The 25,861-nt window shown below is 41.5% G+C and overlaps 1 protein-coding gene across 1 annotated transcript in view; it reads right to left on the reverse strand.

Moving 5' to 3' along the window:
- Window positions 1-21,344, reverse strand: part of BBX (BBX high mobility group box domain containing) — a 58,815-nt gene extending 37,471 nt beyond the window's left edge. Inside the window, 5 exon segments of the mRNA XM_059820059.1 lie at window positions 416-496; window positions 7,065-7,132; window positions 13,002-13,197; window positions 19,376-19,618; window positions 21,183-21,344. Of these exon segments, the coding sequence (XP_059676042.1) occupies window positions 416-496; window positions 7,065-7,132; window positions 13,002-13,197; window positions 19,376-19,618; window positions 21,183-21,344 (750 nt within the window).
- Between the last annotated feature and the right edge of the window lie 4,517 nt (window positions 21,345-25,861).

The following is a 25,861-nucleotide window of genomic DNA, read 5'->3' on the forward strand; positions in this document are numbered from 1 at the left end:
AGAATAGAAGAAATTTTTAGAAATTCCAGAGCTACAGTTATTTTTGATGGAGTCAATGACTATAGCAGCCACAATAGATAAAAGACATAATGTAACATCCAAATATACATGTTAAAACTTCAGTTTTAAGCTAGAGTCTTACTAAGTGCAGGAATGACACTTCTCTAAATTACTGCTTAAACCACAGCTCCATTATTGCACTAGGGTTTCCACCATGTTCCTAAACACGCTCTCCTGCATTTCCAGTCTGACCTATCTACCTGATAAACGATCCCGTACCATAAGCCCAAAACAAAGGAACAAATAAAAGCATGAATTTTAGTTCAAGATTTTTGATCTCTCTTTCAGCTGAACATCAGGTGCTTCTTAAAAAGGAAAACACTGGGGAAGACAACCCTTTTTAAAAGAAACTCACCTCTGCGAACTGAAACAATGATGACTTCTGACAGGTTTCCATAGAATTAGTTGCATCAGACTGGCAAGTACTGGAGGAAACCTGAAACAAGGAGTGCGCAGAGTAAGACCTACAAGCTGCTTCTTTCAGGCTAAGAACAACAGTGAGCAAAACAAAATACCAGGCAGCAGTAACAAGAAGCAGTATTTAAGAGAAGATGGGCAATCTAATGTTTCACAGTCCTGGACAGGTTAAATCAAATTTATAGGTGAAAACATAGTTTAGCACCCATTTGAATGCATTTGAAAAATCACCTAAGAAGAAAGACCACAAAAATACCAGAGATTTTTTTTTTTATAATTCCAAACTTTGCAAAAGAGTTTTATGCAACAGAATGCTAAACTGATGATACCGAGCTATACACACAACTACCTTGTATTGGTGATGCTATCAACACTGCTGTATCTGTAATTTGTACTACCATTCTGAATACAAAAATTACGTAGAAGTTCAAAAAAATTTTTGAAGATATTGAGGGTTTGCTAAGTGACAGAAATACGTATTAGAAAAATAATCCCCAATCACCTGACAGCAGGAAAGTAAGTAGTTAAGGGTACCACAAGCCTAAAACTGCTCAAATAATGTACCTAAACATCCACCTTTAGGGGTGCTTATGAGAAACAGTGCAATAAAGAGTCTTAACTTCTGAAATCAAAATACAAACAAATGACTGTTCAAAAATACAGCCTTATTTGAATTAACACAGAGCTTAGCCATCCTATTCTTATTAGCCAGAAATGTGTTAATCAAGCAGAATTCCTTTACAGAATTGTATCAAATATGATACATTCATTAAACGTCACATTTGAGTGTAAAAGATTTACATGCCTAACGCCTAGAAGCATAAGGTACAGTTAGTATAAAATAAAGCATGTAACATGGCTTATAGGAAACAGAAGAAAGGAAGGAGGCTTTGTGGGATTTTAGAAAAAGTAACAGGATGGAATTTTTTTTCCCCTAACCATTTTAAATTTTCATGAAATTTCAGTTTATTTAAAACATTTCAATGCAAATGTATTTTTCTCTTACTTATTACCAAAACAAGTACGTCAATAGCATTTATTAGTGAATGCACACGTGAGATTTAGCTAGCAAGCGCATCTACTGCCGGTAAGCACAAAGCACCTCAGAATAAGTAGGCCTACAGCACACATCCAGCTTGTCCTGCTGCTCCTGCTGCTGTTTGTCTGAGATGCTTAAGCACTGCAATAGCACGAGTGACATTTCATTTCAGGAATCTGCTATCCATACGCCCCTGATAACACTAAATCCAAGTGTAGCAACCCACAGGCCAAGGGGAACTCTACCACACAACAATTTGCTTACGTACACAGTTGAACTTGTTTCTTCCCTGCCATAAAACCAAGCAGTAACAGTGTCTCCTGTGATCTATGCTTCCATTGTATTTATTAAACACCGAGCAGGATGTTTTACCAGTGTACTATGGGAGTATACCTACCCAAAGGGTTACGAAGAAGGTATTTTTAATGACTGTCTTTTGCTTTTTCGGTGGTTTGTTACTGTTTTCACTGATGTAATGTTTATTACCGCTTTTCTCATGTTTCCGTATGATCTGTTTAAGATGTCTGTGCCTCAGCAGTGGTGTGGATTGTAGCAGGGATGCATACCGATCTTGCTGCTGTTGAGTGACCCGTCTCTGAAGGTCTGAGTCTTTGCACTGGTGTGAAATATAGAAGGATGCTGTCTGCATGCCTGAGTGCTCATTTGGTTATTTCAGGCTACTTCACTGGTGGGCTTCTCCCAAGAATAACAGATTTGGGATGTGGTTCCCCATATAACTGAAATTTTCTGCAGTTTGACCAGCTGCCTTACGTAGCTTAGTTTGTGGTGTCTACTGAAGCAGTTTGTTGGCAAGCGGAGCCTATTCCATGCACTGTACAAAAGGGCGCTACTTTGCTTAGGAGAAGCGGTGTGAACGAGGAAACCGTGGGAAAGCTCGCCGCTCCCGGAGGCAGGCTCTGCGGGGCCACGCATGCCTGAACTCTGCCGGCACGCCGTAACAGACACCATGGCTTCGCAGCTTCCTCTGCCTATCTAAGGGCACGTCAAGACGAACATGTCGACACGCGCGCGAGCTCTGAGGTGGGAGCCATTGACCCGTGCCACGCCAAGGAGCACCATGCTGGAGCGGAGAAGCCCTCTCGAGAGCGGCTATTACGGCTCAGCCCCAGCAATGTCGGCGCTGTAAGGCACTCGCTCCCCGGGCGGGCGCGGAGAGGGAGGATGAGCCTCCTCGCTGCCTCTGAGGCCACGTGTTGTGGGTCGGGCAGAGCTTGTTCACCTTGCGGTAGAGGAACCACAAGCGGTAGAAGGAGTGAAGCCCCGTTTCCTACAGCTTTGTGTGCAAAGGACAGATTGCTGGTGCCCAGTAACTCAGAGGCGATTTTGCGGTTAGAACAACTATACTTTTCCCTATCCATTTCCATTATTTTTAAGAAGTTGCTGCTGTTGCCTTTGCTTGACAGAAGCACTCATCTGAGCTTGTTTCTTCTTCTTCACTGCTCCCCACACTCCTGACTTGTGCGAAATTTATTATCTCCAGGACTTCTAACCTCTGCCAGGCTGACCCTGATCAAAGCGTTAAAATAATTACCGGAGGAAATGGATGCACAGGTAGTGCCATTGCACATGTCTCATTTCCTGCCGTAATAAAACGTCCTCAACATCTCATTTCACCTCCTCTTTCCTCCTCCCGGCTTACCCTCAGCTGCACCAAGGGATTTTTCACTTCTGATTTACACCCCGGGCAATACGACCCTGCGCAGACCCGCTATCGCATGCAAGATAACCTTTTGTTCTCGAAGAGAGGGAAACTGCAAGGATAATGCCTCCATAGCCTCCCTTTTCCCTGCAGGTTACCGTAACCTGCTCTGAAGCAGATCACGCAGAACGAAGGTGACAGACAGCCCCTGGATCACCTTCCGCACTGACTGGCGCGAGGCTTTAATGCCATCCTGACGTGTCCAGCAGCGGCAAGGGGGGAAACTGGTAGAAGAGGCAGGTTTTGGACTACACAACAAATTCCGGGATTTCTGGGCAGTAACCTACAGGCAGGCCGCTAGATGCTGCTGTAAGGCAAGCAAAGGGCCTGACGGGCTGGGAAGGGAGATGCGCAGGGAGGGAGGTGAGCGGGCAAGCAAGGAGCCAGCGCTCCTTGCCCAGCTTCAGCCCTCCTGCTCATCAACCTGCTGCGAGCACCAGGCTTTGCCGAGCGCAACGCCAGGAGCTGGAGCAGACCCGTCTGGCGGTTCTGCTCGGGCGTTCGACAAAATATGCTCATAGACGCATCGCAGTCTTGCGTAACTGATGAAAAGGACCCAAAAGCCAAGTGGAAACTCACTGCGTATCCAAGTCCTTTGTTTACTGCTGGTAAGGTCTGTAGCTTCTCCTGCCTGTCTGCTTAGTAACTCTAGCCGCTGCTTGGAAATCAATTGTGTACCCACACTGAGTTCTGTTATCAGAAGAGAAACTAGTCTATTGAAAAAAATTACAAAAATAGAAACATAACCGGAGACACACAGAGATGGCGACCAAAGCCCCAAAGCAATTTTGTAAATATCGCTGGTGTGCCTCTTCCCGTCCTCCCGCTGGTGCCTGTTCGCTTTGTTACCTGACATCTGGGCTTCTGACAACTCCAAGGTTAAACATCTGATTCGAAAAGTCCCTATACATCCATTTAACATACACTTGACAGAAAATCAGCAGGCGTTGAATACATTTACGTGGGATTAGCAGACCTCTGAGTATAATTTTCCTCATCTTCTCACAAATTCTGAGCAAACTATGCCCATGCTTCCCTCCTTGCTATTAACGGTTTTTAAGACGATAATAGTATTTAAGACCTATGCTTACAAGGCCACCCAAGTCTGTGTAACCATACATATACATAAGCAGTCAAACTGCATGTTGACAGGTAATCCTATGTCTGGCAGTCCCCCAGTTTAAGAATCATATATATGCACATGTATCTTACACGTACACACACACGCTTTAATGATAATGAAGACTACATGATATCATTTAGAACACTCTTAAAAGAAGTGACACTGCATCTGTCCTTTTTTTTTTTCTAAATAGAAACGCCTGGGTTTTAGACATATGGCATATATTTACATACTTACATGCCTATAAAACAATAACACTATTTTTCATAGTTAAGCACCTTCTGAACCTCTTCACTGACAATACCTCAGCAGTCACCTTAGTACAGCAAATTCTCCTCCACATCAATACCAACTCTAACACCACACTCTAACTAACCCCAATCCACTGAAGAGGAAAGCAGCTTGCTTACCAGTTCTACAATGAATTCTTGAGCTTCTTACTGAGCCTGTCATACCACCGCCTAGCATGTCCTGCTAACCTCGCAAATGCTGGTTTGAGCGTGAAACTGTTTTCAAGCATAACCATGGAAATCCAACCACAGGTTGTCCCATAAGCATGCAAAGATGAACATCTTATATCTCCTCTCTCCATACGCCCGAGGATGGGAAGACATAATTGCTGTTCAGTTATCCAAGTCTAAATAGGTTTAGGATCTTTACTGCGTTTGGGGAAACACAAGCCTAAGAAGTATTTGCTCCGTATCTAATCACCACTGAAACACTGAACCAAAAGGAAACAAAAGGAAAATGGAAGACACGCCAGGGCTGCCACGCAAGGAAACGGAGGAAGTTTCCCAGTGCACAGAAACACAGCTGGAAACTTAATTCCTGCTGACACGCAGTTAGGAGGACTGAACTTCATCCATTTGGGTTGCTTTGAGAATACCAAGCACCCAGATTGTTCTGGAGGACATATTTTACATAGGGGACCCTCTGAAAGAATGGGGAGATGTGCGGTTTTGTTCCCTGGGAAAATGCTCTGACACTTACTTGCTTCTCAGGTAGCATAGGACAATTAAAACACGGTAACTCATTAGTAAGTACAGGCTAATTTCTGGCCCATCGTGATTCTAACAACAGCCAACAAATCCCTCAGCTAGTTTTGTTCAGGCTGTATTTATGACAATTATTTTGCCCTACAGCTTGGGGGAAAGCAGATTACACAGCTTGCCTCTTTGATGTGGAGGGCCGGGTTTCAAAAGACGACTATAGGCCCAAAAGAGCACAGCATAGTATAGCTTATACATAAAGTAAATATTACATCACAAGCCGTATTGCATGCTTCTGTCAGAAAAAATGGGGTTTATGTAGGTGCACAGGAAACGTGTCTTTTGCTCAAAAGAAGAAAATCCTGATTAAAAACGTTCTTATACTAAAACAATCACACAACATCCTTTCTGATTTGTCTCTAAATCCACATGTAGATTTCATTGCTTCACTGCCATCTGAAATGGTACTACTTGAGGCACTTTTCAGGTAAAACCAAGAAAGCTCAACTCACAAGGTCATAGCAAAGACCCTTCTGAATGGAACTGAGTATCTGTGACTAGAACACACCTTCCCTCTCATTTAAATGTTACCAGCATTGTAGAAACAGTTTTTAAACTCTAAGCCAAGAGATTCAAAGTTTGAAAGCTACAGGACATTCTCATTTTAGCTCAAAATAATTTCTTTTCACTTCTTTGCCAACCTTACCCTAGCATTTCTTAGTTTTCATGCTGCAGCACAGAAAGCCACTTACCCACATCTGCACAAATATTTCCATTGCTCAAACTGGTGTGCAAAGCATTGAGGAGTCTTGGCTCAGTCTTGGCAGTACAGAAGCAATCCATCTTAAATGCACTACACATTTTGCATTTGGGGGTATCACACATAGATAGTTTGTTTATTTATTACTTTTCCTCCCAATAACAACAAAAAAAGAAAAAAGAAACCCTCCTCACTTCCACAGCTCTTCTTTATAGCCTAGAGATTTATGGCAGCCACTACCTATTTTACCCAACATACAACCCACCTTTTGAACGATTTTCAAAGCTGGCCCAAAAAATAGATCATTAATAATAATCACTCCAAAGAAAGATCAGAGGTCTCTGCACTACCGGAGATATGCAGGAACACGTTTATTTACTAGACTCCTTTGTAAAAACAAAATGTTTGCGATGGCAACTGAAGTACAAACTTCTTTTTAGACATAAAGACTTAGTGAATAGTAGACTGCAATACTTTGATTACCTGTTAGCCCTTGCATGGTTTCAGAATGCATATGTAATGACACTGACTGCATAGAAATTATTAGGTATTTATTTTGCTATTAGTGCTCAGGCCACAGTTGTGTGAGGCACTGCACAAGCATATGAAATCTTTGCCCAAAAGAGCTTGCAAACCACCTCTTTGTTAACACAGTCACTGTATTTCAACCCTTCTACCTGTGACAATATGCCCTCACGGGGCAGACTTGCCTGGTCTGATCACATATTCAGTCAGCAGAGTTAATACAGAACTGATATAAAAACTGGGCCCAACCTCTACGTTCACGGTTGGGATACAAGACTCGTATCACAGGGCTCAGTGTGACATGTCCCTCAGTCCCACCTGAGGTTACCCAAGATGGATCTTAAATTTCATTTCCCACTGGTCAAATATTCCTCTTCAGAGCTCTCTTTGAACCGAGGGCTTGAGGCATGGGAGAGAAGAGAGTTCCTTACCTCTTGTGCAGTCAGGGCATGTTCCCCTGCTAGAAGCAACATACTCAGGCCTCCCATTTGTGTAGGATCTGTTAAAAGAGTAAAACCAAGTCTTAAGTTTATTCATTTGCTTGTTTAAAGAACCTACCATTTGCAGTGTTAAACCCCCAGAAGACCACTTGTCACAGACACTCTAAGCAAGCTGCCATAAAAGGCAGTTCAAGAGAATCACAAATAACCATTTCTGTACCCTCTGGGAGAGGCTTTCAAAGCTGTTTGAAGGATTTAATTGGATTTGTGTGCTTAATACCCCATTGCGTGGATTTACAATTTTACTGCCAAAGGTTTTATGTACTACAGAGATGGGTATCTTTAAAACAGCAACTGTAATGATCTCATACATAAATATATACAAAGATGCTCTAATATCGCACCTATTTATAACTCAATGGATGCTCCTACTGAGCGAGTGGTTCCCTTCCTTAGTCACTGAACAAGTAAAAGGCTGGAACAAAATGACACGATCAAGCTCTGAAGCAAAATTTCTTTTTTCATTTAGCTTTAATTTAGAGCTGCATTTAGTGCTGAAAAGTGCCAGCCTGACAGCTCTGAAGCATGAAGCGCTTGATCCTCCATGCCAGAACAGCACAGGCACTGGGCAGACAAGCTGCCTGCCTACTTGTTGCCCTGCCAATACAATATATAAATGAGGAAAGTAAAATGGAGATGTAAATGTTCTTTCTCCAAGTATTTGATGCTGACAGCTTCTTGCTTCCAGCCTTCCCGCACCTCAGGAGCTCAGAGAGCAACAAGAAGTGAAAGCAATGAACACTGGCACTGCATTACTCATGGAGTGGCTTTTCCGCTCAGAACAGTGGTTGCTCTTCATCATTATGAAGAGTAATTTTCTGATTTTGGGGGAGTGCCTTGGAAGCAATGCAGGGACCCGGTTTAACAGTGTGTCACGTAGAGAGAGGGAAACAGTCTGTGTGGGGCCCAAATGTTTTGCACAACAGCCACAACGTAAGAGAAAGGAAAGCATTATCCTTGCGTATTGCTGAGACACCAACTTCAGTAATGATGAGACACCAAAGATAAGTAACTTTCCCCAGGTTTCACTAAGCGTGCGCTCACGCCTTCCAATTTCCTTTCACTAAACTATACAAAACCTCTCTCTACAACAATAAATTACACGTGCCAGGGACCGTTCCCTGGAATGGAGACCAACCGGCACAACTACCCCTGTTCATTTGGTTGCATTTTGCTATGCAAAATTTGGATGCAGAATAGCTGCATCCAAAACGCCTACTGGGAAATCCCCTGGCCCATTCCCACTCATGAGTGGTGCTGAGGAATTTGTTGAGCTTTTCATCTGACATGGGCCAAATCTGTACCGGCAAACCTCCAAACTATTTAGTGCTACAGATGATCAAGGTCCAGTTCACAGGAATACTCACTGGTGCTGTTTAATTCAATACCACAGATGCTGCCAAAAGTTGTCCCTCAGTCAGCATCTTGCACTGACATTCACAGGGTAAGTTTTTTCAATACTCTTAAAACAGCAGTGAATAGAAGCAGAGGAATGCAATGTGAATGAACCAGGCTCATCCAGTATCTCAAGGATAGAAGAGTGGCTCATGATCTTAAGAACACAGCCTAAATAGCATCTGGCTTCAAACCCAACGTTCAACTGGAATTAATTTTTTCCTTTACCATAATAAACAGGTAGAAGGTGTGTGTGGGGGGTTGTAGGTCTTTTTTTTTTTTTAAATTTTACTTTTAAATAAAAAAGGAAACAAAAGATATTAAGTTTCTACAAAGAGACAAGGCACTACCAGAAGTACAGGATCTAGTAACAAGAAGTGGTTGAAGAAATGGAGACAGAAAATGGGAAGGGCCAGCAAGTACCTAAGCACAATTCATAAGTGAAGCAATCCTGTCAGCACAGCACTTTTTGCCATCAAAATACTTGATCAGAAACAGTTCAGTCCTTCAAACAAGAGGACATCAGAGCAATTAAGAAGTGACAAGAGAACACATATCTTGAAAGATAATGCCTACAAAGGCTGTTAATTTGGAGGAAGGAGAGATGGGAAGAGATCTCCAGGCCCATCATAAACTCACTGAGCTCCATATTAAATAGTAAGGGCCTGGCTGCTTGCTTTCTACTTCCTTCATTCCCATCGGAAGACTGTTGCAGAACCCAAATCTTCTAAGCATTAAGAGCTTTCTTCCAGTTTTCAGCTGAAATTTACTCAGGGCCAGGTGGTACACGTTTTTTCTGGTGCCTGCATTTTTAAGATTAAATAACTGTTCTCCCTAAACGGTATTCCCCTCTTCTGCGTTTACAGGAGTCACCCTACTCTTCCTGATTTTCCTAGCCTAAGCAAATCAAGACCTCCTGATGTCATCAAGCATGTCCATCTCCCACGGTCCCAGCAATTCCTGTAGCTCTCCTCCGAGGTGGAGTCCATCTTTCTTGTACGTGAATGACCAGCCGGGCAAGCATGTCAGATGAGCTGTGCTCTGTTCAACAGCATTAACTCTTCTCTACAGTTCCTGAAAAGACTTTGCCTGACACACTGCAATATAGCACTTTCTTATGCCCGCATCACACTGACAGGTCCCAGCTGCTCTCTTGTGCTTCACTTTAGTTACCTGTGGGTTGTCTTTCCCCTCCTCAGTTTTGGCCAACTGGAGAACACCCAGCTTATGGCTCTAAAATTCCTCCCCCTCTTCTAAATATCTTCTTGGTGGTGATCTCAGCTTTCTGCCCTTCAAATAAGTAGCTTATCATAATAGGACAAGGATAGGACTGTTTCTTCCCCAAATAAGCAAATATCGAAACTGTTTATTTAAATGTAAAAATTAAGAGGAAGGAAAAAAATGACAGCTAAGTGGAAAGTGAAAGTTTAATTTGGTGCTTAAACGACTTGAATACTTATGCTGCAGCTGTAGCAGAGGGCTGGCACTTAGATGTCTGATCATGATAAAACCAAAAATCCTTCCACTAAGGTTTCAAATTACAAAATAACTTCATCTAAGGGAAGACAAAATGTACATATGCAAACACTGCCATAAGTTTATAGTTCCTTCTCAGCACAACATTGTTTCTCTTACAGTGCCAAGAACTTAGTAGTATGAAAAATTAAGGAATTTTAAGTGCTACTTTAAAGCAATTTACAGTTAAATCAACAGTAGTGAGAAAATAGCACACACATTTGACTTGCAGAATGGGAGGCGATTCGTGACTTTCTCAACAGCTTTTAATATTGATGAAACTTAAAATCATCTCACTATTTGGGAATGACATGCTTTGTTAGTATTGGTCTGGTTAGACACTCAGCAGGCTGGCTTGTTCATCATCACAATTTTTCAGTCAGAGGAAAGAAAGAACTGAGGAAGAACTAAACAGAAAGAAAGCCAGCAGGTATCAGTTTCAACTAACTTCTATCTGGGTGCAGAATTAAGCTTCTTTCTAAAAAAAGAAAAAAATTGCATCTCTATCAGGATATTGCATACTCTAGGAAAGTGTCTTTTTTCCACCCTTTGCTTCATTAATAAAAGCTTTTTGGCTCAGATGGATTTCTTCTGATGCAGAAACGTGAAAGTATTGGGAATCTTGCACATTTGTACAGCAAAGCCGTTGCTCACTTAGCTCCGTAGTTCTGAGGGTAGATGCTGCAATGGTCACGTTCACCTGCAAACAGCAGTTGTCTTTGCCCTACGCCTTACAACAGATCACAGGTGAGCCATGGCGTGAGAAAAGCATGCTCAATTACAACTTCCCAGCTGGATGAGCAAGGACAGCACTAGTGGGTCAGCAGGTCAGAAGCCCAATGCTGTTGCCACACCTCAGGTTCTTGACACAACGATAGGCCAACGCGCGAGGCTTAGAAGTGGGGTGGTTATTGTTGGAATGCCAAAAATAAAGGAGAGATGTGGCCTGTGTGTGACTTAAAAATAGAAAGGAAGATCTTACTCTCTATAGATTACATTTTCCAAAATGAAATGTAATATGTAAAAAGCAATCAAGACAGGATTAACAACTACCAACAAGTAAAACAGATTTCCTGGAATGATTCTGGAAACATATAATCCCTGTCGTAAGGAAGCTATCTGCCTTGATGATGCAAGACAGTCAGTGGTATTTCAAAGGTAAAAATGTTTCTGAGGTGGTTCAGCTATTTTTTAGTTCATCAGCTAGTATACAGCCTGGATTTTAAAAGAGGTCGTGCTGGATAGAAGAGTCAGTGCTGAATTGAACTATCACATGAAGTCAGGGAAAGAACACCACAACAAAACATATTTAGCATGAGCTGGTATATAGTTGACGAAACAGTAATCCATTTGGCACAGCAGACTTGTCACGATTTGGATGCTGCTAACATCTTTGTCAGAAGCTGTCATTATTTTATGAGCTATTGTTATACTCAAGGAAATAGCCAGTCTTCATTGGCATGAGGACTGGAGTGAGACCCCTATGAATTACTATGCTCATTGACTCAGTCTGCAGTAAAAAAAAAAAAAAAAAAAAATTAATTCAATCACATATAGCACTAAAGGGCCTTCTTCAGAAATGAATGGCTCTATAGATAAAACAATGGGTTAGATTAGTTTCTAATTAATTCTTAAGTTCTCTGTCCTCTGCTCTTGACAGGTGTTGATTCAAGATCTCTCTGTACTCAGAAACTCTACATTTGGATAGCCCAGCAGGAGTGGTGGGGGATGGCAGACAGGTAGACCAAAGCCTATTACTTGTTCTTTCTGATAAGTAAATAAACCTTTGAGGAGCAGAAGTTACTCCTCTGATAGCAAAAGCAGAACTGGATGAAAGAGCTTGCAACTTTTAGAACTGATATCCCATATATTGTAACTATGTAGCATGAAAACCTTGATTTTGATCACATTTCACAGTTCCTTCATAGCCAGAAGGAATTTAATTACAGGAATTTTCATACCACTATACTGGCAAAAAGGTATACATGCCTTTTAATCCTTTCACACTTGTCCATAAAACCATTTTCCACTCTCCATCAAATGATCTCTCTAAGCAGAAAAGTCCTATCTGCCACACACTTGTCATAAACTAGGTAGAAAATGACAAAGTTTCAAATACATCAGTGTTTATAAAATTAGAAACTTTAAACCACAATAAAGAAACAAAAAAAAAAAAAAAAGAAAAAAGGGTGGTGGAGAAAAAAATTTCTACCTTGACTGTTAGGTTCTTAAGCTGCCAGTATTTAACATTAATGTCTCTGTATCTCAAGGTCATGATTGCAAGAGTTCTGCTATTTGCGGATATCAGTGAGAGATTATCTGCCTTTCACCAGTTCAGGTGCTCCACCTACACTTATTCACAGATTTCATTTGTTATTTTATTTAAATGTTTAAAAGGTTAGAATCCACCCCTCCAAGATATAATGGGCAAAAGAGCATACTTTAAGCGAAATTAAATTACTCTTCTCTTGATTTAAATACAAAAAGTTAGCTCCAGCAGTACATTCATCCACACGAATGTTGACACCTCCAACTTCATAGACACCCATATAATTAATTTTGTAAACAGCAATTACTAAACATATACAATGCTCTATGAAAGTGAAAAAGAATGCACACAGTCAGCATTTTCCTTTTTGACTAGAAAAGGAAAATCTCTAACAGCAGATAAGCTGCAATTAAAAATCAATCAAATCTGGACCCCCAAATGGGGTACGGGTTTTGATGCCACATATCTGGATTTGACTCTTGAAAGCAATCATGCACTAAGGAAAATTTTAGAAAGCTGTTATGCAGAGGTTTAACTAGAGTCTTGGCAACCTAATTTGGGACATGAAAGTTACTTGCACTACAGTACCATGTGCAGTAAAGAAAACTGGTATCGCAGTTCAATTTCAACGCCACATCCTCAGACAAAACGAGGATGCTACGTCTGAGTAACATGGATGGAAATCTCACCTGCCATCCCGAAGTTTAGCTGTGGCATGTCTTCACTTTTTGTCAGGGCTTTCCTTGGGCTTGGTAGATCTTTCGCAGAATCTGACGCAAAGGCCCAGAGTTTTTTCCTGCTGGTAACAGTGGATGTTTTCACAGGTTTGTTTGTTGCAGGGCACCACTTGTACCCCGGATTTGCTTTCATAAATGCATCCTTGTACTAGAAAAGAAAAGGAAAATTACCAGTCATGCCAGTCATGACATTATACTATCCACAGGGCAACAGAGTACACTACGTGTAAGAGGATTTAATACAGTAAATAATCCTTAAATATCTTGATTTTTTAACAGTTTAATCACACGCTTAGAGTCTGACCGCCAACACAATCTATTAAGAAGAAACATTAAGATAAGTAGAGCTGTATTTAAAAAGGTGGGGTTTCTCTTTCCTCTCCTGAGGGTTTATCACCCAGAGCAGGCTGAAGTTCTGATCCTGCAGACTGCTCCCCAGTGCTTGTATGCTCACTCTCTGGGAAACAGAGACAGCTATTTGAAGTCTTCTGCAGGTACAATCTTTGTTTAATTTCTAGTTTGAATGAAATGAAAACATATATTTAGCAATAAATGCAGCATGATGCTCCTTACCTTGCACTCATTTTTCTCTAATAGTTCTCTATTTTAGAGTATTTGAGTATATGCTTTCCCAAACCAGGAACCAAAAATAAACCACTACCAGTATCATCTCATTTTCAGTAACTTCTGATACATCATCCCAGCGTTTCTTCCAAAATGTACCGTGCTGCGTGGCTGCATAAAATAAACTGGGACCATTTAAAACATTCTTTGGCCTTGAGCACACAGCACACATCTCAGTTGTTTGCTATATTCTTGGTATGAGGCAGCAAAACGAACCAAGCCAGACTACACATAAGGGGTGGGGGGAAAAGGTCTGGATCCTACACAGTTTAGGGGGTATGAGGAATGATGGGGACCTATTTTATTCACAAAATGCAATAGTGACGTTTTCCAAGTATCTTGCTGACCAGACCAAAACAAGATTTTTGAATGTTAACAGCAATAAAAATAGCACATTTCAGTATTTTAAATGTGTTGCTATGCAAGGTGGAGAACAGGCGAATCAGAGGAACATACCACGCATTCCAGCTGCAGATGTTTGCCTAACAACTGATAGGGGCGTACAACACTGGCTGCTGTGGGAGCCGACCCAGTAAGGACCAGGGCTGACGGCAGGGAGAAGGAACCCAATACCTCCTCACGCACTAGGTAGCTCTCGATGGTGGCAAACGACCAGAAGAGCGGTTTTATCCTGAAGTACATGGCAGGGCAGCTGCAGGAAGTTTCTTCCGTGATTACGCATGTTCCCACCCACCCAGCTGTCATCAGTCCCAGTTACAGCACAGAGAAGCACCTATGTTTTATGCACATCTGCACAGATACACATGTAAAGGGGAAAAAAAATTCCTTGGGTATCAAATACAGAAGTAGCACTGAAAACCTTGTCCTCTGACAGTCACTGCAGTGTTTTCCCAGATCAATAAACGGCATGCCTTGTGGCAGGATCACCATCGCATGTGTATCACTTACTTTCGTTTCCATCTTAATCTATCACCTGGCACTTGCTACCTCCAGACTGTAGCAAGGATAAAAACAATTCAGTTTACAAGAAGCACAGCACTGTGTGAACCTGCTGTGTGAAGCCCTGTATTTATAGAAATGGCTATAAATAATAAAAATCTGCAGGGACTGCTGACCCACATACACACTCTGTTTTCTGAATAGGGTGTATGTATTAAATCTGCAAACTAAGGACTGCGACACCTCTCACCTCACCCCTTTCCCCCTTTCAGTTTGGTTTGGGAGCTCAGTACACCACAAAAATAGCCTGGTGGAGGGAAGGGAAGGGGAGGGGGTAAGGGAAGAAGCGGAAAGGAAATACAGAGAGAAGCAGCTTTGCCTTCCATTGTTAAAGCCGCAGCCCACTCACAAATCATGTTTCCAGCCTGCAGAGTGAAAAGCACAGAATCGCTAGCAATGAGGTACATAAGCTCTTCATATCAGCATTGCTGCTTTGAGTAATTGAATTATTCTAAGGAGTAATGTGACAAGCCGACAGGCTGCCCATCAAATGAGAACCAGAACGCATGCCATTTGCAAGACGAGGCAGCAATAAGCTTTTAATCAGTTTTCAACAAAAGCAATTCAAGTGAGGTGGTGTATTAATGGATTTTTTTCCTCTGCAAAGCCAAGAAGGGAACATTAACTGCACTCTCCGAAGGGGAGGGAACAAACTGAGGGAGGACAACTCATCAGCCCCTTTCACAATTTCAACACACAAGGTAAATGAAAATGTAAAAAGTTAAACAATGGCCAAGAAGTAGTTTTATAAAATGCATACAGGGGCCTGATCCAAATCTCGGAAAGACTTTCAGTATTGATTTTTGTGACTATTAGACCAAGGCCTAAAACAAAATCTTGCCAGGTCATGAGAAGATAACTTAAATGAGCTACACAGGAATGAGAAAATGCCAAAGGCAATAGCAGAGCTTACTGTTTTCCTCCATTTGACCAACTGTGCAGTAAACGAACTTAACACAGTCAGTCTAAGGACGTCTCTTAAGTCCCTCGGGAACAAAAGAAAGGTAAGTCCTTAACCTGGAATGCAAAGACACCACCTTGGTTCCCCCACATGAGTGGCAGGGACAGCCTGGCAGGGTCACATCCTGAAGTTCCAGGTAAGATAAAAAAAGCACAGGATATGTTTGGGGGGTTGGTCTGATGTACCATTTCTGTTTTGTGAAAGCCTGGGGAAAGGATGCATTAGGCAGTGAGACCGGTGCCACTTCAGAGCTGAGGTTAAAAAAGGTGCTGTGCTTCAGTGCAACTCCCTGAGTTGCTTTCATCACCAAATAAAAAAAGATTTACTTTCTCCAGAGTGGTGGGAACAGGAGCTCACAAGTGGATTCCAGCTACACCTCAGGGTAGCAGTTAGCACGTGCTTAACTTTAAATGCGTGCTTTAATCCCACCAACTGGCTATTAAACGTCACATGAATCCCAGAGATCTAACAAAAACCAAAAAACCCCCCAAAACCCACAGAAAATACGACACTCCATTTTTCACTCCTGAGGGACGCAGGGTTCACATTACACGTTACGGTCCATACGTCACCCAGTGAACTTGCCAGACTCCAGCCAAGAAGCGAGAACATCTGTTCCCTCCTACCCCGAGGCAGCTGCCAAAGCAGCGGCACAGCAAGGATGCCAAGCTCCCAGTTGGGCTGACTGTACCTGCGTAACCACCGGCCGAGCACGCCCGGGGAGAAGCATTCAGTTCTGCCGCTGAATCGCAGCAGCCTGGATTTATCAGGTTGCTCCCTACAAGAAACAATCCTGACTACCTAGATCTTGCCAATGCAAAGATGTATTTAAAATTGTTTTCTAGCAAGGGAAACAGGGCTTGAATACTAATAATCTCACTGGATATTTTCCAAGGCAACTGAATATTCCCAGTAAGCCCTGTAAGAGACAACAGAAGATGACTACTTCTATTATTGTAGTAACTAAAAATGCTGGAGCGTATTTATGAGCAGGAAGAATTCATTTTCTCCTCAGTGAAAGGAAATGCTAACAAACAGCAGGAACACTTGTGGTTCCACTTGGGAGTATTTATCAGCTACGGGGTTTAAACCCTCTAGAACAAAACTTTCAAAGTTAAGTTGATGTACAAAGTCGGTAGGATACAAATAGAAAGCCTGCTCCTAAAGAAAACACCAGCAGAAGCTGACACTGAGCTTTGCAGGCAGAGTGTGAAGTCTCTGGGGCAGGTGTTGCTACAAGAGACCATAAACCACACGACTGAAAATAGAGAGATCATGGGGACAGTTTTTCTAGGAAATTAAGGTATCCCAAGTTACAGACAGGCACATAATAGCATTTTCCAAAATGAACCGTAGACCTGATTATCCTCTCAGTGGGAATCACGGACAGATGTCCAACCCAACAGAACAATTCTTCTAATTCCACTTGGCAAAACGTTTGGGTGCCTCACTATCTTCCAAAATCCTGGATCTTGCATATAGCTAGATAGGCATGAGGAAATATGCCAATGCCTTGATTTGCACACTGCTGAGATAATATCAGTAGCTGGTACTAAGCAGGTGAGAAACTGAAAGCTGCTTGCTTGAACCTTAATCTGAGCTAACTGGCTTTGTAACCTCTGGCTTCAAGTAGTAAAAACATTCTCAAGACTGTAAAACAGGAGTTGCATTCATTGCGGTAGGGACCACTTCTGTCAGGCCCATTTGTATCTCTGGAAGAGCGATTCAGATGCTCAGGGTACACAAGACATGTTGTGGGGTAGCGGATGTGACACAGGATCCTTTGGGAGATGTGTGCCCTGCCAGGGCAGCGGCCAGAGGCTACGCGGTGAAAACGGGAAGTCAAGGGGCACTGAAAAGCTACATTTAAGTAACAGAAGCTCACTGAGGTTTAAAATACAGTGGATGAGCTTATACATATAGGTATTCAAACAGAAGATTATTGGTACAATGGTAATTTTATGTCCTTCCAAAGGCATTCACCTTCTTGGCTTTTAAATGAGCTCTCCTTAGGAAAAAGAAAAATACCAATAAATGGTTCACACTAGAGTTGACACCAACATCTTCTTGACAATCTCAGCAGTAAGCCTAACTACAAAAGCCAGTGTTAAAACAAAACAACTTTTCACACAGAATAGGCCTGTTAGTGAAGAAGGCCCAAATATATTCAATAGCACATTGTAGCTGCTAATTATTGTAACATAGAACCATTTAAAGAATAAAAATTATACGCTATCTCTTTTCCACACATTCTTGGAACTAGTTGTAATGATGTAAACTACTTAAGATTTATTGTTTTCCTTTGATGTTGAATATGCAATTTGTTCTTCATGCCAAGAAAAATAAGTAAATCACTACAGGAACAATGATTTCTACAACAATATGATTTATAGTTTCAGATCTGTCACTTCATACAGAAGTTCTGCAATTATTTTCCTTCTTAATGAACAAGTTTCCTTAAGCAAGACAAAAGGCTAAGAAAAACAGTCACATCAGGTTTGTTTCTTCCAAAAATTATTTCTTCATTTTCATCCTTCCTTCCTCTCTATCTGTACCGCATCTCCTAATTGCCCTTTTCCCACACATTTCAAGAAGCATTGCTAATTTGTAAGTGGGAATGCGGAACAAATCAGGAATGGTTGGACAAAGCTGAGACTCAAGTATTTCAACCCTGTGTCACAGATGGGGAACTACAGAGGTACTACGGACCCTGCTTCAAAAAGGACCTGCCATAGAGAACACTGGTTTTTCCTGTGGACCTTTCCACGCTCACACAAACTACTGAACAGCCAGACCTTATATACATGTGTCAATAGTAGCACATCACTTCAGGTGACAGGGCAGGTATGGATGATAGTTTTCACAATTGTTTCATAGTACTGTACTTCTTGTAGTGCGCTAACATTACCCGACAAATGAGAGAGATGTTCTTCCTTCTCACTGGGCTTCCATTGTTCTTTCTAAGATTGAATTGAATGGTTACCTGCAATCTACATCACACTGGTAATTACAGGGATCTGTTTTGGGGTGATGTAATTAGCCTAAGTAATTGGCAGTGTGTCTCACTCTACTATCAATATCCACAGCCTTCTTGGGGCCAGCTTACCAAGCAAGCTATTTCTTTAAAAGCCTCATTTAAATTTTAAGTTGAGGTAAAGATACTTTGTGAAATATGGGGATAAATCTCTTTTCCTTGCTCTTAGTTAAAGGACTCTGACTATGTATTGCTCTCTGATTTGGATATTGGACTCTGCCTCACCAAAGGTTGCTCTATCAGAAACTGGTTAACAATACATAGGGAGAGTACTTCATGAAATACTAATAATTTTTCGATCCTTTAGCATTGACTACGCTTTTGGTTTGGTCCACCTGCATTATAATAGCAACCTGTATTATCCATAGCAAATGCACAGCTTGAGCTAAGTATCACTAGTCAGCTGACACTGAATTGTATGTTATTGTTTTCAATGGCCACTATCCACACACTATCCACGTGTTAATGCTTGTACTGCAGGAACTATCAGGTGCATGTACTTGTACCAATGACTACGACAGCCAGGTTAGTTTGTGTACACAGAGCAGTGTCTTTTCATTCTGGTCCAAAGGACCAAGTGAATCAAAGCAAGAACAGCAGCTGCTCTGGACACCATAATCCCACTAGGGAAGCTGAGGAAGTCAGGGAAGAGAAAAACCCCACAGAAACATTTAATACACAGAGAAATAGAAGACAAACAAATATGTAACAAACTCTCTTTACATCCACCATTCAGACAGAACGTACCTCCTTGGCCATGTCAGTGTATTTCTGCTTTTCTTTTGGATCTAGAACAGCCCACCAATCTGCCAAGATCTTGGTTGCGCCACGATTATCGAGGCGAGGATGTTCTTTTCGCACGAGAGAGCGATGGCGTTTGCAGAACAAGAGAAATGCATTCATTGGTCGGCGAGCTCGTTGCTCTGAGGACTCGTCATCTTCGGTTTCATCAGCATCCTGCTCTAAACCATCAGCGCCAAGGAGCGGGACCTAGCAGAACCAAAAGGGAAGGGGTTTAAACTCCGTTATCCACACTTCTCACAGAGACAGAATCTGTGTATGCTGTGTGTGAACGAGGGAGATGCACATGGATACACAGAGCTGTTTCCAAAGGCCATCCGTTCTGTCCAGAAGACTCCGAGTTCTACATCAAACCTCCTCACCTGATGGTCCAAGGTTCATTCATGCTCTCTGCAAGACTTAAACTCTGACTTGCAAGTAGAGCAGATTTCTAAGCTGAGGACCATTCTCTAGTAACAGTCCTAAAGAGGCTGGAGGAAAGACATCCTTCCTACCCCCTTCCTATGACCTAGAAATCATCTCAGTGGGATGAGGTGAGCAGAGCTACCTTGGACCTCAATCACTTGTGTTTGCAACTACAAAGTGCATAGGAAGGAAAGTGCATAGGTAACAGTTGTTCCCCCATCTCCTGCCGTTCATTACTCAGCCTGTGAGCTGCACAGCTGTCCAGCTGGAGAGAGAGGGCAGGCAATCACAACAGAGTACACCGCCAAAATATGCCCTCTCCGGTCACAGACCAGCCTATCTTTCCTGCAAGGGACAATACCACAGAAGACTAGTTCTGACTGAACGAAACTTACTACTGTGTGAGAAAGAAAACCACCTCCTACCTAACCGCAACATGTCTGGTTTATGCCATATTGTGGCAAGTGATCTGTAAGGTCAATAGAAAGCACTGTCAGAGTATCAGACTCCTCCTTGTTGCTCCTTATCCTTGTCAAGGTCACTCTTCCTTATCAGTATGTGGCTCAAGGCAGCCTCCTCAGCACTGACGTCTCCCTTCCTGCCTTAGCAAAGCATCAAGGAGATGCAGATATGAACATTGTCTGCATGATGGAAACATCACGTCTCCAAAACCCATCAGCTCCCATTCCCACTTCCTGTTACAGAGGATGAGTCTAACTGTACACTTGTGGAGTGTCACATTGTGCGATCCTTACAAAAAAGGGTAAGGCCAGCATCACTGAAGAACACCAAACTACCAAGCACCAAATGAGTGAGAGATTATTCCACCTGTGCTCTCCATATTCTGGAGGATAAGCTGAATTTCACATACAAAGACAGTAAAAATTCTTGACATCTTTTTCTTCTTTTTCTCTTTTAATATTTGTATTTTTTAAATCTTTAAAAAAAGAAATAAAAGCGTTAGCTTGGTATGTCCTCAAAGCCACCAGAAGCAGCTATTAAGCACAGGCTAACTTCATGTCTAAATTGAACAATTAAAAAAACCCGTCTCAAAAACCCACCTTGAGCAATCAAGACCAAGATGAATAACGTTATCAAAACAACCTTGTTAAAACTCTTACAGTCTAACTCTAAAAAACAGAGTTTTGTCTGAGATTTTTAAAGCGTGGTTGACAACTCACTTTGTGTTATTTGCTATTATAACCTTATGGGCACAGCATCACTTCTTTTAATTGGCTGCGTTTGTTCACAAAAGAGAATAGCAAGAAGCAAACAGAACAAAAACACAGCTAGGGAGAATCTGACCCACCATTAACCTTCTAGAGTCAAAGAATCCAATGAAGTCTACCTTATCAAGATCCTCCTCTTCTTCTTCTTCCTCTTCCTCTTCAGAGAAGTCAAGGAGTTTCTTGGCAAGCAGGGGATGCCACTGAAGACACTTTCTTTTTGGTCGCTTCCCAGTTCCTTCTCCTTCTGTCGAATGATCCTTATTTCTACTACTGCCTTTCATTACTGTGACCTGTCATGCAAAAATAGTTGTAGAGTTCACAACAAATCCTTAAGTGTAAGTGACCATCATATAGATACTTAAACCAGTGACAAATATATGGGGCACTAATGCAAGACTCTCAGAAGCTTTTTGGTAAGGTAATAGATAGAGGTCTATTCCAATTATCAGCATGGAGTATCTTTTCCAATCTTAACATTTCCACCTAATGCCCTGATTAACTAGCAATACAATTTAAGAGCACAAAGCAAGGACACTAGCCAGTCCAGCTCTCAAACGTACTCTTCTCTGAAGGATAGCAGGTAAGCCCTCATGCTCCACCGGTCAAGCGAGTGAGATATTCTACAGCTTTTCCACACCTGTGTCCACTGTAGTTTTTCATATTTTGCACTAAAAATGTCAGGATATCCCTCTTTTTAGCAGTAGAATGTCTTGCCAACCACTCACCTGTTAATCATGCATTTACATATAGCAATGATGATGCAGAAGCCCATGACATTATGAGCTAGGATTTCCCAAGTGCCATTAAAAGGTGCAATAGGGAAATCTGACTCCCTGCCTAAGAGAAGTGAATTTTAATACATGAATTTGAAGCAAACAACCAGAAGCAGTTACCCTGACATCTCCAAAGTGCTCATCAACAAGAGCCCACACACAGCAAACAAAACAAACCATCCACTGAACCAAGTGCATGCAGAAGCTAAGTAATACTTACACACCTATCTTGTGTGTCCTCATCTAAAAAATACCTCAGAACTACCTCTCAGTAAAAATACATGCTTAACACATGCTAACTAACAATTTAAGGAATGGCTTAAAGATCTGCTACCCAAATAAGGGGTGAATAAATATATAAATAAATAAAACCAGCACATCACATCCGAGTGCCGAAGCCCACAGGAAGCAAGCGCTGCCGGCACACAGTCTGGTCCCTCCTAACCTTCTGTTTACGCTGTGTAATGTCAATGGATAATCCTGACAGGAGCATGGCTGGCTTTCCAAGAAAGCAACGCAAGCATCAAAACAAACTGAAACTGGAGAGTGGTTAGCCAGCTAGATCTTTATAAAGCCGACAACAACTGATGGAAGTCTCACAGGGACTTCTCGCCAGCAGGATAAAGAAGCTGGGCTAAGTCCTGGTCCCGCAGGTGAAGCCAGCAGAAGCTCTGATGTTGACTCTCAGGAGAAGGGCATGAAAAGAGGTCGAGCCTTCTAACTGCAAGGCCACATTGCATTTTAGGATGCTGCCTTCTGGAAGACGCCTGCTGGAGCGCTAACGTTTCAGCCTACAGCGGCAGAAGGGAAAGCCATGACACCAGCACTTACACGGGCTGCCCAAGCCCTGATGCTGCCGTCAGGGTGAACGCCTCAGCAGAACTATCTCACGCAGCAGCACTCAGCAGCTACAGCCAATCCTCCTGATTTAACCCCACTGATGGAAGGACTGAGGCCACAGACTGACTTCAAACTTTACTTGTACAGCGTGGCCTGGAAGCCCCCTGCCCCTGAAGTATGTCAAGCTATAGACTCTATCCTTTATGCCCTCCCTTCTTTCCTATAAGATAGGGGGTCATTCAAAACATGAACAGATAAACTATTTCAGCCCCTATTTTTTAATACTTATGTGTTATCCTTTTTCCCCATTCTTGCTTATTCAAGCTCTCATAAGTTTTGACCTGTATTTCAGAGACTTTTTTGGTGTTCACTTTTTGCTGATGCCGCTCTCAGTCAAATGTAGGATTGGCATCATGAAGGATGTTCTAATTCTCTATTACATCGCATGGGACTTTTCCTCTTAAAAAATGGATGCTGACATAGTGTGATGAATTTGTTTTCCTTTGGATTGCTTCATCTTCCATATTACTATCCCCATACTTCATGGGCATTTCTGTCATAATTGTTGCTATATACAATTACATAATTATAAGAGAAGCTGTCCCATAAAAAAAAAAAATCCAGTCAAATGCAAAACACAGCTAACATGGACACTTTAATTCATTTTTTTGTATGGAAGATTTTGGCAAGACATAGCATAACTACTTAGACAAGACACTCCATGGTCAAGTGAATGCATGTATGATTAAATGACAGCGCAAGTTTTACCGGCATTATTTACTTATTGAATGGCAAAACATCAACGGAATCCATGTTGTGGACTCTTCAGATTCTATTTATTTATCCGATTTTTTTTTTCCCCTGGACATATCATCACTAGCATGTTAGTTGCTTGTTTTGTGTGGGAGATGGGAAGCTGGCAGATAGAAGCAAGTAAAACTACCGGTTCCTTCTCTCCCTCTCAGGGATTCCCGAGTGCTGGCAAGCATCCCTACCAGCAAGCTTTTCAAAAGAGAGCTGGACTTGGACACTACGAGAACTGAAGCATGCGTTTAAGCTTGGCAATTAAATAGTTCCATAGAAAGTCACAGAACAAGTCATGGGCAGTCTCTGCAGGATTTGCGGCTTAAAAGTATAGAAGATACATAGCACTCAAAGTGCAAAGTTTGTAGTAACTGGAATTTATGAACCGTATCACAAAAAATTGTAATTTCTTCTACAGTATCAGTAAAAATATGATGTACCTTTTAAGGCAGATGTAATGGCTCTTAGAAGTTAGCAAGAGGAAAAACAATTAAAACCAGCTAACAAGATTTTACAGGATATTTCTCAGCTTAAGGATGACAAAAAAAAGTGACAGACACTAGGGAGAAAGTAAGAATATTCCAAGAAGACAAGACAAAAGTATGGACAGCTTTGCTTAAAATAAGCCACATATGCTTTATAACATCACCAGAGGATACCTGTCAAGGCTGACATTCATGATCCACTGACAGCAAGAGATACCTTCAGGGTGATGTTCTACACCTACCTTTAGTGCAGATACAGATCAAGCGTTACAGAGATATTACACCAGTAAAAAAAATTAACAAATCTTTTTTCATTCTTGTGTGTGTGCTGGTTGTATTATTTCCTTTCTGGTCCTGGAAAGATTAATCAAAAGAATCACAGTTTTCTTGTATGTCTTATAAATATGTATACCTAACAGGGCTTCAGAGAGAAAAAAAATAAGATTCCTTAAGAAAAAAGCTGGATGGTGGGGGGGATTAGGGGAGAAGAATGATTGCTTAGCTTTTTTACAGCATACATTTCTATTTCAATTACACAACTATATGCAAGCTTTCATTTTTTAAGTGTTCATTAACAAGTGTTTGATTACCGTCATTAAGTTTTGTTTTCCTCCTATCTTCCTCTGTTATTTACATAATCTGATATAGGCAGGTGACCAACTTCTGTGGTCCTAATTTTGGGACTATCTTATCCCACAGTTGATCTGTCACCGAGAATGCTACTAGTGCTTGTGCTGAACAAGCTGCACTCACCAGGCATTCCCCCAACACCAAAATCCTTATAAAGGTCTTTAGAAGTAGCCAAGCGCTGTAAGGCACATGTTGTAATATCGGCTAGAAAGCAATCCAAGACCTGCAAAAGCAGAACCCCAGAGATTTGAATTGTGACTACGGTGTAGTCCCTGTTGGAAGATTCTCCGTGGAAGAATGTCTGAACTTCAGCAACACTCATCTTATTTCCATGAGGACAGTGGAAATGAACTTCTATTTTCCTGTTACCTTAAAACCACATTTCCAGGAGTCCAGTTGGGCCCTCAGCTGACTCCATGCAGATTACTGGTACAAAGTAGAAAAGAGAAAATTTCAAGTGGGCTTTCCACGCTTTCTGCTCTGTTTTACACTATCTAAATTCTCTACTACTTTATAATTTTCAAAGAAAAGCAAAAAGGAGATTGCGGGCCTACGTGAATACCAATATACAAATAAACACAAATAAAAAAAAATTATTTCAGCTCTGGAATATTTCTAAAATGAAGGACAAAAACTAGTTGGCACTAATTACTGACCAGTGAGTGAATATATCCTTTATTGTTTCACAGCAGAAAGCCATTAATGAGCTTTCTAACTTTGGGAGATGTGCTGGTTTAATGGGGGACATGCTGAGACTCAATGGATTCCTGTTTGCTAGCAGAGGTTTGGGATAGACTGTCACCACATGAAATGCTTAGCAATACAGCAACAAGTCTTACTTAATTTTTAATGACATGCTTTTCCATCTCCACAAATTATTTCAAACTATTCCTTATTCTCTTAAACTCAGATTTGAGTTGCTTGCTTTCTTTGTTCTCTAATACATAAAATTAAGATCATAAAAAAACATGTCAACAGCACTTTTTTGAATTTTTGGGTTTAAGTTAATCTTTCATGCCTACCAAAGTGGAATAAAAGCAACATATAATAAAAGTCAATAGATTTTAAACTTCAGCTCTACTCCTTCTCTGCTCATTCATGCATGCACAAGAAGTAAGATGTTTTTTGGGGTATTTTAATGCAAAGAAATCAACCAGGTTTTGTCTAGTACAAAAAGCACTTTATGTTGAACAACTGTACTCACCATTAGCATGATATCAGGATGCTTCAATTGAAAAAAAAAAAACGGGGGGGGGGGGGCATAAA

The sequence above is a fragment of the Gavia stellata genome, chromosome 1 (genome assembly GCF_030936135.1).
Source record: "Gavia stellata isolate bGavSte3 chromosome 1, bGavSte3.hap2, whole genome shotgun sequence".
NCBI lineage: Eukaryota > Metazoa > Chordata > Aves > Gaviiformes > Gaviidae > Gavia > Gavia stellata.